The 14965-nt window shown below is 46.6% G+C and overlaps 2 protein-coding genes across 8 annotated transcripts in view; one reads left to right on the top strand and one right to left on the bottom strand.

The window, feature by feature from the left end:
* The window catches only part of DOCK8 (dedicator of cytokinesis 8), a 172266-nt gene extending 164111 nt beyond the window's left edge, over window positions 1-8155 (bottom strand). Inside the window, exon 1 of the mRNA XM_033163798.1 lies at window positions 8059-8155. Coding sequence (XP_033019689.1) covers window positions 8059-8111 — 53 coding nt within the window. The 5' untranslated portion in view covers window positions 8112-8155. The remainder of the gene's footprint in view (window positions 1-8058) is intronic.
* A 6228-nt stretch (window positions 8156-14383) lies between these two features.
* Window positions 14384-14965, top strand: part of CBWD3 (COBW domain containing 3) — a 28768-nt gene continuing 28186 nt past the window's right edge. For 6 of the 7 annotated variants that reach the window (XR_004427541.1, XM_033163744.1, XM_033163740.1 and 3 more), the window contains exon 1: window positions 14384-14541. Coding sequence is in view for 5 of the 7 variants with exons in the window: in XM_033163744.1 (XP_033019635.1) it covers window positions 14391-14541 (151 nt within the window). In the remaining 2 variants the exon portion in view is untranslated. Of the gene's footprint in view, window positions 14542-14716; window positions 14910-14965 lie in introns of those variants that run through there. The other variant, XM_033163741.1, reaches the window with a different exon arrangement.

Here is a 14965-nt window from a genome sequence, read left to right as displayed (position 1 = left end):
GGCATACGAAAGATGAACTGGTTAAATCGGCAATGATAGATTGGGCGAAAGATGTAGGACATAATATTATGATGGATGACTGGGAGAGATTGTGGCAAAAAGGTATTAAATTCACTGCTTGTCATAGTTTAAGAGAAAATATAATGAAAATGGTTTACAGATGGTATTTGACACCAGTTAAGATAGCAAAGATGAATACCAAAATGTCAGATGTATGTTGGAAATGTAAACATGCGAAAGGTACCTTTTTTCATATGTGGTGGTTGTGCCCAGCGGTAAATGCTTTCTGGGATAAGATTTATAACGAACTCAAGAAGGTAATGAAGGTTACCTTTTGTAAGAAACCAGAGGCATTTCTTCTGAGCATAACTAATGAAGAGATACCCAGTCAGGATAGAGTGTTTTTTATGTATGCCACAACAGCAGCTAGAATTTTATTGGCAAGAACATGGAAAGGCGAAGAGATACCAACGGTGGAAGAATGGCAGATGAAGATGATGGAGTATATGGAACTCGCAGAACTGACCGCCAGAGTCCGAGACCAGAGGGAGGAGAAGGTGTCACGGGATTGGAAGAAATTCAAAGACTACCTAGTTAAATCAGTAAAATTGAATATTTGAGCAGAATTAAATAGAATAGCGGCTTTAGCAGGTTTATGCTAGATAAAATTGTTAGCAAGATATTTTTGTGTGAAAGATTTATTTGTTGGAAAATATGTTAAGATTTGGTGTTTAAGTTAAGACATGATTAAGTAAAGAAAAGTATATTAAAAACTGAGCAAATGTGAATAGAATAAGATACAAAGCTACCTAGAAGATATATATGATTTTGAAGACAGTGGAGGGAATGGGGGAAGTCCCCTAAAACAAAGAAGATAGTAACAAGAACAGTAAGAGGATAAGTGTTAGTTTAAAGGTTTGTATATGTTTCTTTTTATTGTAATTGTATGATTGTGTTTATGTATTGTATTTCTGTATTGTTAATGTTGGTGTTTATGTTATGTTTTCCTTTTGTCTTAATAGAAAATAATAAAATCTTAAAAAAAAAAAAAAAAAAAAACAAAACTCTCTGGGAGGGGAACCTAGAGAAGGGCATCAGATGACAAGCGCAGGGTCCAGGTCGGTTCATAAGGGGAAAGGTGATCCTTAAGGCATTGAAGTCTTGAGCTGTGCAAGGCTTTATAGGTCAACACCAGCACTTTTAATTGGGCCCAGAATCTAATCAGCAGCCAGTCCAGTTGTTCCAAGATTGGTGTTAAATGCTCAAATCGCCTTACTCTGGTGAGCAATCTGGCCACTGAATTTTGCACCAACTGAAGTTTCTGAGCCATATTCAGAGTTCTTACCAGAGCACAGGCCACAGAAGTCAGGCTACCCCTGTCCAGATAGGGGCAGATGAGCCACCAGCCAAAGCTGGCAGAAGGCACTCCACACCACTGAGGCCACCTCAGCCTCAAGTGACAGTAGTGGATGCAAGATCACCCCCAAGCTACAAACCTGCTCCTTCAAAGGGAGTGTAATCTCCCAGCCATCCGGTCTAGGGAACCACCCACTAACAGTGCCTCTGTCTTATCTGGATTGAGCTTCAGTTTATTGACTCTCATCCAGTCCATTACCAAGGCAAGACATGAGGCAAGATAACAAAAGTAGCAGACATCTCAAAATTGTGTAGATTATTAATGCCAGCACCATAACAGCAGGATGGATATTTGGTACAATGTTTTGCCAGTCATACAAATATTGTTCAAAACTGGAAACTCAGAAATAGGAAGTTGCTGTGTCACAACAATCCACCAGGGTCCCTGGTGCGCACAAGTCGTATCCCTTATGACACACACTTGTGGAAGACAGCACACAGGAAAGGCTGGCAGTGACCACAAAGCTGTTCAAAAAACCCTTACTGTTCAAAATTGTACAGTTTTGTCATGAAATCAGGCAGCCAGCAGTTAAGTGAGCTGTGATGGTATCACGTAATAGCAGGGTGTCCCTGAACGTATCAGTAGACTCAAGAAATCCTATACAAAACAAAATCTACTAGGAGGTTGGCAGGACTGGCTGCCAACTCAAGATCTCAGTATTTTATAACTATGTAATTGTGAATGGTGGCAGGTGGGTGTGGATCTGGATACTGTGAAACACAAAAGGTGCCATTTCCTCCTCCCCTTCTCTGAAAGATCCCCTGCCAAACATAACCCCCTACCTTTAGGATGTTTGCTATACGGCTTACAGGCCTGAGCAGGACAACCTCCCCCTTTTTCCTTACCCCACCTCTTCCCCCAACAACACCTCAACATATTGTAGGTGTCCTGGAAGCTCACAGCTCCTTGTCTGCCATTTTAAGAAAAAGTTTTTATTTTCACCGACAAACTTATATGCTTCTATATACCTAGCAAATCCTTCAAACATGTAGAAGCCACAACCTAATTTTAAGGTAGCTCTAACCAAATAGAAAATTCTTTCCAGTAGCACCTTAGAGACCAACTGTGTTTGTTCTTGGTATGAGCTTTTGTGTGCATGCACACTTCTTCAGATACACTGAAACAGAAGTCACCAGATCCTTAAATATAGGCATTCAACCAGATGAGTTATTATTTTTATTAAATTTGTATACTGCCCTTCATCTGCAGATCTCAGTGCAGTTCACAACATAAAAATACAATATAAAAGCACAAAATACATGATTTTAAAACCCCAATAACTTCCCCCTCCCACAAACACACTTTAAAGGGGTATTGTGGTCTAAACCAGAGCCTAGGGCTTGCTGATCAGAAGGTCGGCAGTTCGAATCCCCGCAACCTAGCAGTTCAAAAACACGTCAAAGTGCAAGTAGATAAATAGGTACCGCTCCGGCGGAAAGGTAAACGGCGTTTCCCGTGCGCTGCTCTGGCTTGCCAGAAGCGGCTCAGTCATGCTAGCCACATGACCCAGAAGCTGTCTGTGGACAAATGCCAGCTCCCTCGGCCTATAGAGCGAGATGAGCACTGCAACCCCAGAGTTGTTCGTGACTGGATCTAATGGTCAGGGTGGGGTACCTTTACCTTTACCTAGATGTTTATCAGCCAAATGCCTGGTTAAAGAGGAATGTTTTTGCCTGGCACCTAAAGGTGTGTAATGAAAGTGCCTGGCAAGCGCCCTGGTGAGAGCCTTCCACAAACAAGGAGCCACTACAGAGAAAGCCCATTCTCGTGTTGCCACCCTCTGGACATCTCAAGGAGGAGGCACATGAAGAAAGGCCGCAGAGGATGATCTCAGGGTCCAGGTAGGTTCGTATGGAGACAGGCGGTCCTTGAAGTATTGCGGTCCTGGACTTCCGGTTGGGCGCCATTCTGGCCAGTCGGGAGAAACCTCGGCTGCGAGGTTTCTCCATCGCTGTGGGAGAAGGGGGAGTCACAACTGCGCTGCGACCCCCCGGAAAAACTCCAGGAAGGACGTCCTGGAGACGTGGGATCCAGCGGGCACCCAGCGCGCCTCCCCTACTCTCCGGTAAGCCCTAGTAAGGGCTGCCGAGAGCGAGCGGGATAGAAGTCGCAGGTGCTGTGGATCAAGCACTACCTCCGCAGCGAGATGTAGTAGCTGCTGGCAGAAGGAGTGCTCAATTTCTCCAGAATTTGGATTGTATTTGGACTTTGTAAGTATTAATCTACTAAAAAGGATAAAGAACAATTAGGCTTGGGGAGGGACTTAAAAACGGAGGTCGGTCCCTGACAGTTGAAACAGAAAGAACAGTGCAACATTGTATCCGAGGCTGTTGTTAAAGTGTAAAAACAAAGAAGGCTTCTGAACTGTTCAGGGGGGGTGGATTTTGGATTCATTTGGACTGAAATCTGTCTTTGAAAAAGCATTACTCTTTCCTTCCAGAGGTCTTGAAAGGTTTGGCAAGAACAAAGCAAAAATGGCTGCGGATGCAGCAAAATAGAATCGTTTAGACTACAAAGTTGTTTTTTGACCTTGAATATGACTAAGGAAAAATGGTTGGTGGATTTTCAGGAAAAGACTTTGGAACTTTTGCAACAGATGGTAGAGAACGTGGAGCAGATGAAACTGGCTGTGAGACTTCTGAATTTAACTTTGCAGAGCTGTGGATTGGAGTTAAATATTGAAAGTATGGATGTGACAATACCAGTACTAATTGAGGAGGAAGAGGAAAAACCAGCCAGAAACTCCCTGCTAAAGAATGTGGAGGTTGATGTTGACCCAAAAGGAATGTTTCAAAAAGAGGAAGATGATGGAAATGAAATAAACAATGGAAGCTTTACATTTCTGAAGAAAAGGAAAGAGGTACAACCACTTTGGTTCAAACTTTGTAATGAGAATGCCACACGGAAGACAATTTTGCAAGAGACAAGACAAAAAGAGAAGACAGCATGTTTTAACTTTTGGGCCCAGGCTTTGGGGAGGGTTGGAGTGGGTTAAAAAGGACATGTTTTTGATATCTTTCTCTCAATATGGTTTAGACGGACGGACTTGAATGCTGGTGTAATGGAGAAATGTTAAGAATTATTAGCCAAACATTTTGAGACCTGAGGGAGGGAAGGGGGTAGAAAAAAGAAAAATTTAGGTTTATAAAATTAGTTTGAATAGGTAAAATTTGATAAGGGTTTTAGAAAGGTTCAGAAGTATCTAGAGGCTAAGGTTGAGTAAAAAGTATTAGGAATTAAGTTTGATATATGATTTTGTTTAAAAAGATAAAGAAATAATTTATTGTGATGTAAAATTAGAATTGATTTGAAAAACTGTTAATTAGGTTTGTCTATGAAATCAACAGGGGGGATCTGAGGAAGTCAATCGATAATGAAATTGAGAAAAGCAAGAATGTCTGGCCTAGGAGAAGGGCCAGGCTTAAGCAATGATTTTCTATATGTTAATTGGTTAAATTTGAAATGTATTAATATGTGGTCCTGTGAGAGGGGGGTTTGGATAATTTCTCCCTTCGGTGGGAGGGGGGACTATGGAAAAATTTAACTGTTATGAAATGTGCTTAAAATTGTAAAAATTAATACATTTTTGATTAAAAAGAAGAAGTATTGCGGTCCTGAGCTGTTTAAGGCTTTATACCTCAAAACCATCACTTTGAATTGGGCCCAGAAACTAATCGGCAGCCAGTGCAGTTGGACCAGGATTGGTGTAAGATGCTCAAATCGTCTTGTCCCAGTGAGCTGCTGAGTTCTGCACTAGCTGAAGTTTCTGAACCATCTTCAAAGGCAGCCCTGCGTATAATGTGTTGCAGTAATTTAACCTTGAGGTTACCAGAGCATGGACGGCAGTATTTAGGCTATCCCTGTTCAGATAGGGGCATAGCTGAGCTCCAGCCAAAGCTGAAGGAAGGCACTCTGCACCACTGATGCCACCTGAGCCTCAAGTGACAGCAAAGGATCTAGGAGTACCCCCAAGCTACGAACCTGCTCCTTCAGAGGAAGTGTAACCCCATCAAGAGCAGGCAACCTCCCAGCCATCCGGTCTAGGGAACCACCCACTAACAGTGCCTTCGTCTTATCTGGATTGAGCTTCACTTTGTTGGCTCTCATCCAGTCGATTATCAAGACAAGACAATGGCCCAGCACTTCCACTGTCTCACCTGAAGATGTAAAGGAGAAGTAGAGCTGTGTGTCATCAACATATTGCTGACAAACATATTCCAAACCTCCAGATAACCCCACTTAGCAGTTTCATGTAGATGTTAAACAGGACAGGCGAGAGAATCGAGCCCCACATCGAAGCTTCCATGGGGCTGAAAAATACTCTCCAAGCAACACTCTCTGAGAATGACCATCCAAGTAGGACTGCAACCACCGCAAAGCAGTGTCACCCACCCCTAATTCGGATACCATGGTTGAGGGTATCGAAAGCCACTGAAAGGTCACAGAGAAGTAACAGGAACACATTTCCCCAGTCTCTCTCCCGACAGAGGGCATCATACAGGGTGACCCAAACCAATGTTTCTGTGCCAAAACCAGGCCTAAACCCTGACTGAAATTGATCTAGAAAATCAGTTTGCTCCAAAGTGCCTGGAGCTGGTCTGCAACCACCCACTCTAGAACCTTGCTCAGGAAAGGGAGATTTGCTCTATAAACACAGAAAGTGCATGATTCTGGTACAAAAAGCAGGATAACCTTGTAGTACAACCTGGAATTCTTCAGTCTGATGGCAGTGATTATTGGAGAAGGAGGAGAAGAAGAAAAAGAATTTGGATTTGATATCCCTAAGGAGTCTCAAAGCGGCTTACAATCTCCTTTCCCTTCCTCCCCCACAACAAACACTCTGAGGTGAGTGGGGCTGAGAGACTTCAAAGAAGTGTGACTAGTGCAAGGTCACCCAGCAGCTGCATGTGGAGGAGCGGAGACGTGAACCCGGTTCACCAGCTTACGAGTCCACCGCTCTTAACCACTACACTACACTACACCTTTGACAAAAGAGCATGAAAATATGAATTGCATTACTGGAGCAGACAAAAGTGCATCTCGTCCCACATTTATTCTATACCAATGACCAACTAGGCTCTCCCTTCCTGTATCAGGACATAAATTTATGTTGATTTAAATAAAAGAACTGAAATAAACTCTCCACGTCTATGATTTCACTAGTCATGTAAAGCAACATAAAGGATTTAATAACATGTTATATTAGTTCATCCACAAACAACATTATTGAAATGGACAGTAAAGGTAAAGGTACCCCTGACCGTCAGGTCCAGTCGCGGACGACTCTGGGGTTACGGCGCTCATCTCGCTCTATATGCCGAGCGAGCCGGTGTTTGTCCGGGTCATGTGGCCAGCATGACTAAGCCGCTTCTGGCGAACCAGAGCAGCGCACGGAAACGCCGTTTACCTCCCCCCCGGAGCTTTACCTATTTATCTACTTGCACTTTAACATGCTTTCGAACTGCTAGGTGAGCAGGAGAAGGGACCAAACAATGGGAGCTCACCCCATTGCGGGGATTCGAACTGCTGACCTTCTGATCGGCAAGCCCTAGGCTCTGTGGTTTAGACAAATGGACAGTAGGATATATAATAAAGTGATCAAAGTATGCATCCACAAAAGTAAATTTAATTCCATACTTTTTTCTGGTAGGAAAAATTGTCTTGCCTGAAAGTATGCTCTACTGGGATTAATAGGATTAGGGTTGTATTATTAGATACCAAAATTGGGGGGGGGGGGGCCTAAACTGAGCAGAGTTTCAAAGAACTTTTTTCTTTTTTTTACCCCATGCCATTTCCTGGGCCTTAACAGGTCAAGAGTTAGTTTAAGTTTGTGTTAACCATATATTCAGCAGGTGAGTGTACTCATTACTGTATTTCTATGCCTAGGACAGTGTTCTCGAAGCGACCAGCATGAGTTTGGCCAAACTGCAGGAGGCAGTGAAGGATAGGGGTGCCTGGCGTGCTCTGGTGCATGGGGTCACGAAGAGTCGGACATGACTGAACGACTGAACAACATGCCTAGGAAAGTGGTGCCTGTTGAATTTCTGCTTGCACAGTTATTAATGGTGTATGGAAAAGGTGAAACATTAAAGCGACAACAAGCCACAAGTTACTTACAGCCTTAATTGCACTTAATTGGCATAATCCCAGCATTTTCACCAGGATTTTTTTTAATGGAAGTATGCCAGTTTTGTGGATTAGAGTCTGGCTGCAACTGAGAATTCCTATTTCTCAGAGCTATAAAAACCTTCTATGAAGTTATTACCACCTCTCTGTGCAAATAATAATACGATCAGGGTTTTTTCCCCAGGAGGTGAGGCCTTCTCCTTCAAAATCGACAAAACAACAATCTGCATCTAGATTTCTAACCCAATGCCAAGCGCAAACAAGTCTGGAATGAGGGAGACTGATTTCAACTCCCCCCGCAAAAAAGTAAATTCCTTCGGAGCATGTGTGCGCGCGCGCTCTGCTTAGCCTCTCCTTAACGTCAGGGGACCGTGAATCTGCGGCGGAGTGCCGGGCGGTGGGCAGATCTGTGCAAGCGGCAGATCTGCTCTCCTGACGCGTCTCGGCCGGAGCTTCCCCGGCCAGCGCGGCCTCTCAACAGCAGCTCTTGGGGAAATGCCGTCAGGTGCCCTTACCTGTTGATTTTCAGAGCAAAGGCTCTCCTGTCCGAGCTGGGCAGAGTGGCCATTCTGAGCGGCCGGGCTGCGATCGCCCCGCGGTGTCACGGTCCGGCGATGAGAAAGCCGGTGGGTCTCCTCCGCCAGGGGCGGCGGCTCTACCTAAAGCCCTGCTCAGGGCGCCTCATCTGTACCGAAGAAACTTCCGTCTTTTCTGTCTTCCTCCTTGAAATCCACAGGCGACGGGGTGGGGCCAGAGACGCTTCTGCCGCGGCGGGCGGCTGCCTTCCCGGCCGGAGGCAGCCGCTGTCCCGCAACGGAAGGAGCGCAGCCAAACGGAGCACGCGGGGCTGGAGGCTCGAAGGGCGGGCGGGGGTTGGACCACTCAGACGGGGAGGGTGTGTGTCACATTTTGGAATAAAAACATCCCTGCAAGTTAAAAAATAAGTCTAGCTCATCGGGGAGAGGACGAAGCTGAACCATTTCCCCTGAGGTGCTGGCTTTCATTATTAGGTGCAAGTCTTCATACATTTTCTAGCCTGCCGTTTCTCACATCATGGAATGTATCCTGCCATACCTGTGGCTCCCAGACCGGGCACTGACCGGACTCCAGACCGGCTCTGCCTAGCTTGTTAAAACGTAACGCCATTTTTTAATATTATTACTCCTTTTTTAACGGCTTCTAAGTGCCATCGAACACGTTTCTTTCGTTTTGGGAGGAATCTGTTTCCTTATGAGAAAGCATTTAAGAACGGCAGCCGCCCGAAGTCTGAAGGGGTAAGGTCAACACATGTCGGTCCCGCTTGGGAGATCTCCACGTGCGTTAATGGCTGGAAGCCCGATCGGGGACGGTGCGCTGCGCTGTGAGATCTCGTCCTCCATTCCCCGAACATCTTTCTTAGCTTTTTGGGACTGTTCTGAATAATAATGTGCCAAAATGACCGAGCCGCCCTTGTCATCTGAGCTGCGCGCAAGACTCCGTGGCCAAGCCGTTAAAATTAAGTTGCCAGAACGTGTCCGCTGCTTGCACAAGCTGCTCTTTTGCAAACCCTTCCGTTCAGAAACGCTCTCGCCGCCCTTGGTCTTGGCCCTGCGGGGGAAAACTCGAGATGATCGCTCAGTGAACAAGATTCGGGTTTCAATCCAATGAAAATATTGGGCGGGGGGGGGGGCTCCTCGGGATGGAGTTTGGGAAGTACAGCTGGACATTAAGAAGAAGAAGCAGCAGCAGCAGCGCGTGCGAAACGCAAAACGCCGATAACACGAAGAAGCCCACGTGGCTTCCAAAGGTTGCGCCTCTGTGCCTGGGGGTGGGGGAAGAGCAACAGCCCAGGTTGGGGATTTAACAGACAAATAAATACAAATTAATCACACATGGGCGTACCGGGGGGCCCCCCTAGAAGGCAGCTGCCCCCCCCCAAGCAAGAATGATCAGCGTCGGTTCAAAGCATTTTCCCCCTAATATTTTTCCAGAAGCATTTTTTTCCGGCTCGGCACCATTCCCCCCCCCCTCTCCCTCATGCATTCTCCCTCCTCCCGGTGCAGCCATAGGCTAATATCGCTGAGGCACAGGCCAATGGTCTCAGCCATGCAGAGCTGCCCGCCCATTGGCCTGTGCCTCAGCGATATTAGCCTATCCTGCCCTTCGCTTTCTCCTACATTGTGGGGTGGGAATGGGGACCGGATATCCCAGCTTCCGCGGGGGTCCCGGGCATCTGCTTCGTGGCAAACGAGGGTGGCACCTGCAGCCTACCAGGGGACCTTGTTGGTGGGCGCGTGTGAACAGGGGCGGGGCTAAGAGGGGCGGGGGGGCGGGCCGCCCCGGGTACCGCCCTGGAGGGAGGGGGTGGCACTTGGGGCCGCGCCCCCGCCCCTCGCCTCCGCCTGTCAGCCTGTAAAGAAGGAAAAAATACAAAAGAAAGCCGCAGGCTTGCCGGCAGAGCGAGCGAGGTTTTGGGCGCGGGCCGTGGCTGCCTGCTGGGGGGGGGGGTGACACCGGGGCCGCGCCCCCGCGATCGACGACACCTCAAAAGCTGAGCCCAAGATCTCGCTCGGCTCGGCTGGCGCGCCTGCACCATTCTTTTGTATTTCTTCTTCTTCGAGGCTGCTGGGCTGGGGGGGGGGGGGTGGCCCTGAGAGGAGGGGGCGGGGCGGGGGGGCTAGCGAGGCGCCACGCTAGTGGCTGGCCGGCCCGTGATGCCTCCTCGCTGGCCCCGCCCCTCGTCCGGCGTCCCTGCAGCTTTCTTTTGTATTTCTTCTTCTTCCGGCGCTGCTGACGCTGCGAGGAAGAAAATGAAACCGACCAGGAAAAGTAACTCTGGGAAGTTGCTGGGGTGCACATGTCCTCACCCCCCCCCAACCTCTATTTCTTTTGCAAAACTGCCGTCTGTTTTCTCAAAGGCAGAGCGCAGGCAGGAGAGGGGGGCGGCGGCGGTGGTGGTGGAGGAGGAAAGTTTTCGTGGGCGAACAGAGAATGGAGCGCCCTCGTGGAGAACCGGGTGGTGTGTGTGTGTGCGCGCATGCGTTTTCGTGTGCATGGAGAGTATCCGATCGGTGTTTGCAAAGAGTCTTCAACTTTGGGGGGGGGGAGTCTACTGGGGAGTGGGGGTGGGGGAGAGAAGAGGGGGGGAAGCATGAGAAATGCCTTCCAGGCACTCAGCTATGCAAAAGCCAGCGAGAGGCGAGGGAGTCAGGGAAGAGGATCTTTTGTTCGGTAACATTCTGCCTTTTCTCTCTGAATGGAGGTTCTTGAAACACACACAAACCTTTTTTTAAAAGAAAACACACAAACCTTTAAAAAAAAGATTTCGAAGGTTTCTCCTCCCAAAGCTGCTGTCTTTTTACTTTTACATGCTTCTGTTCCTTCTTGATCCCCAAATGGCAACTTTCCCACTTTTCTCTTTTGCAAACTCCTCCCCACAACTGCCCCCCACCCCCCACCCCACAAAGAAAAAACCCCTGGCGATTTAAGAGCTTTCTCTTAAAAAAAGGAAAACAAAACCTGATTTCAGGTGCTTGTAAAATGACAACTTTGGGGGGAGGGGGTGGATTTGTTTGGAGCAAAGCCGGGGTAACGCGTGCTTGGGGGAATGGGGAGGGGAGATCCTTTTCCTGAATTAGAGATCCTTTCTTTCCTGAATTAGAGGTCTCAAACCAGCTCTGCAGCAAAAGTCTCCTTCCACGATACTTTCTTTTTTCATCGCGTTCAGCTTGCCTCCTCCTGCGGTTTGCCTTATTAATAAGCCTAAGCCTGTAACAGTGTATAGTACTACTATTAGGGCTAATCAGGGTTGTTACATTTAAAACACTCAACTTCGTTTTGTTAGGCCTACTGTTGCTTTAAATAGAATTTATAAACAAAGAAATCATTAGAAGCATCAATAAAATCTTTTTTCCTCTTAAAATTTTAATAATCACTTAAAATATTCAAGATAATTTATTATTTGTTTTTGAATTAAAAAAAATAAAGTATAAATTTAGGAGATTTGAAAAGTTTAAGATGCTACTTTCCATACAGTTTAAGACATGTATTTTAATATTAAGATCCTAATAATTAAAATGTTTAGCCCCATTATTTTGGCTCTTTCAGATTATGTCAGGGAATTGTCCCTGCTGCAGTGCAAGGTGGTGGAAGGGCTCTCTGGATGCTACAGAGAGCCCCAGTCCCACCTTGCCAGCAACTCCTCCTCTGGTAGCGAAAGGAGCTGTGAGACGTCCAGCGAGGAGGGGGAGAGTTCACAGGGGAAAGAGAGTAGAGGCTCTGGGGATGCAAGAGAGTCCCAGCACTCCCGAGGGCGATACAGGGGGAACGCAGTTACCGTCGCCCCAAAGACGTCCTGGGGTGAAAAGAAAGGATGGTAGGCGGGGTTCTGGCTGCTTACTCATGAGCAACTAACTGAGAACCTTACAGCAATCCAGGAATCACTGCAGTTATATAATAATAACTATATTATTTTGTGAATGAAGTTTATTTTGGTAAAATGTATGAAATTAGTAGATTTTTTTCTATTGTTGAAATGTACCCCACCTCCCGTTGATAACTGCCCCCCAGGAGGGGCAGATTTCAACAAAGTACATGCTTCATTAAAAATGTAAAATTTGGTATTTTGCCTTTGTCTAGAAACTATGGCAAAAATTGAGAGGATACCTCAAGTATCAATTTAGTTAATGGTACTTAGAACTTTAGTTTTTAAATCAGTATTACTTCACAAATAATTCTTAAGTAAAAATTGTTGAAAGGTGCCCCCCCTCTCCCCTAGTGGTTAAGAGCGGTAGACTCGTAATCTGGGGAACCGGGTTCGCATCTCCGCTCCTCCACATGCAGCTGCTGGGTGACCTTGGGCTAGTCACACTTCTCTGAAGTCTCTCAGCCCCACTCACCTCACAGAGTGTTTGTTGTGGGGGAGGAAGGGAAAGGAGAATGTTAGCTGCTTTGAGACTCCTTCGGGTAGTGATAAAGCGGGATATGAAATCCAAACTCCTCCTCCTCCTCCTCCTCTTCTTCTTCTTCTTCTTCTTCTTCTTCCTTCCACTGTTCCCAATCCCCAGAGGTAGTATTGTTTCCCCACTCTCCCCTATGAAAGTATATGCAAACATCATTTATCTCTTGTCCCACCTCAAAGGTGCCAGTGCAAGAGTAACATTTTTACACACACACACACACACACGTGAGCATTCTACGTTTTCTTATAGGCGCTTGAGAGTTACTAGTCTTCCAAAATAATTGCAGTAAACGCCTTTGAAAAAGAAGAAAATGTTCGTGCTGGAGTGGTAAAAAGAAAAACAACCCTTAGCAGCATACAGAGCTGCTCCACACAATGGCAACAGCTGTAGTGTCAAGCTTTTTAATAATAATTTTATTCCATCGCTACAGTGAAAATCATGACTCGAACCCCACATCCAGATTCGCTTTCTAAGCAGAAATTGTCTTCTTTGAAGGATTTCCTCAATCTATTTTAATTCAACTGCAAGATTTACTGCACAATGTGAGGGCGTCCACCGCTAAAAAGACTGCAAAGCAGTCACAACAGCAGCACTTTACAGTTTGTAAGTCACTGAGAAAGGCAGTCCTTCCTGTCAGGCTTGCAATACAACAAGACGACACAAAAGGAAAGTGGATGTGGGAGAAGGAAACAAGCAAGCCCAGTTTTGACTTCTTAGTTCCAAGTTGTTTTAATAACCATCTTAAATGGGAAAGTGCTGAAAGGGGGGGACCAAAAGTTGCTGGTATCTCAGCTGCACTGATAGAGTGGCCATGCATTCCTTCTCTTCTCTTCTCTTCTGCAGCAAATGTCATGTTACAGTTGATGGAGGGAGGAGTCTGGTGCCTTAAGGACATAAGGGTGCTGTTGGGTCAGGTCAAAGGCCCATCTAGTCCTGCATCTTTGTACAGTGGCCGGCCAGATGCCTGTGAGGCCACAAGCAGGACCTGAACGCAACAGTGCTTTTCCCACTCATGATTCCCAGCAACTGGTATTAAGAGGCACTTTATATTATATCCTGCCCCTCTTCCCAAAGGAGCCCAGGGCCCACTCTATTAATTTCTCTGTAAACTTAATTTAAAGACATCTAAGTTGCTGGCCATCACTATTCCTTGTGGGAGTAAATCCCATAGTCTTAACTATGTGTTGTGTCCCCTTCCTCAGCCTTCCAACATCTAACTTCCTTAAATAACTGCAGGTTTTATGAGAAAGGGAGAAAAACGTTCTATTTATTTTCTCAACATCAGGCATAATTGTACATACCTCCACCATACACTTATCCACCTTTTCGCTAAACTAAAAAGCCCCAGATATTGTTTCCTTATTGCAGAATTGCTCTAAGCCCTTTTATCATTTTGGTTGTCCTTTTCAGAACCTTTTCTAGCTCTACAATATACTACTACTACTACTACTACTAATTGTTTGTTTCTTTGTTTGCCTGCCAGCTCTATATGGCTGGGCAGAAGAATTTGCCATTTGATATGGGTGCTTCTAATGTACCAACCCATTGCTCTTTCCACCCTTAGCTATAGGCAAAACACCTTTTCTGCAGAAACATCCATCCCACTGTGCTCCATCCACAGTAAGGGGCCTGGTATTGCCATGCAGAGCAATTCACCCAAGCAGGGTCTTTCACAATTGAGTTTAAAAGCATTATTTTTTTTAATTCACTGGTGTGTGTGTTTCTTTTTTAAAAGGTGCTATTATAGAATTCTGGGCACTGTAGTTTGTTAAGTTTCACTGGGAGCTGAAGCTCTGTAAACTACAGGGCCCAAAATTCTTTGAGTGAGAGGAGGGGTCCGCTGCCTCCCCGAACCTTCTTCCTGTGACGCCGATGCTGACATCGCAAGATTCTCTCTGACGTCTCCGATGACGCGGTCCGTCGCAGCCTCTTGTACGGCAGGCAGAGGAAGGAACCGACGTTCCTCGCATGGTGGGTCCACTGCTGGGAAGGAAGCGGAGGCACGCATGCGTGCGTGGCTGGGTAGGAAGCGGCGAGGCGACGGGGAGGAGCTTGCAGGTGCGCGAGAGAAGGAAGGGCGGCTGTCCGTCCAATAGGTGCCTCTTCTGCAGGAACTCCTGCGCATGTGCAGAGTGTAGCGTGGCTTCCTCGCGCAATCAGTGCGCGCGGGATCGCACGGGATTCCGCGAGATCTGCGCAGTGCTTCCGAATCTCCTTTGGGGTCGCGCGGGAGAGAGAGGAATTCCCCAGAGGGACCCGACCCTGACCCTCCGCCTTCGGGGACCCGATTCGGAATCTACTTTGCGTTTCTAATCCTCACCTCACGCAGTATCTCTGGCTCCGATGAGTTGAAAAGGGTGACGACATTATTCTTCAACCTCCAGGCCTCTTTCCTCTCAGTAAATGGAGGGCAGCTTTCGCCCCTGGTGAGAATACCCTCTGGAGCGCTGGATGTTTGCCCTTTACTAAGGAAGGGTTCGGG

This window comes from Lacerta agilis, chromosome 11, assembly GCF_009819535.1.
Source record: "Lacerta agilis isolate rLacAgi1 chromosome 11, rLacAgi1.pri, whole genome shotgun sequence".
Lineage (NCBI taxonomy): Eukaryota > Metazoa > Chordata > Lepidosauria > Squamata > Lacertidae > Lacerta > Lacerta agilis.
The sequence above is the reverse complement of the archived record's forward strand: the minus strand, read 5'-3'. Positions and strand labels throughout refer to the sequence as shown.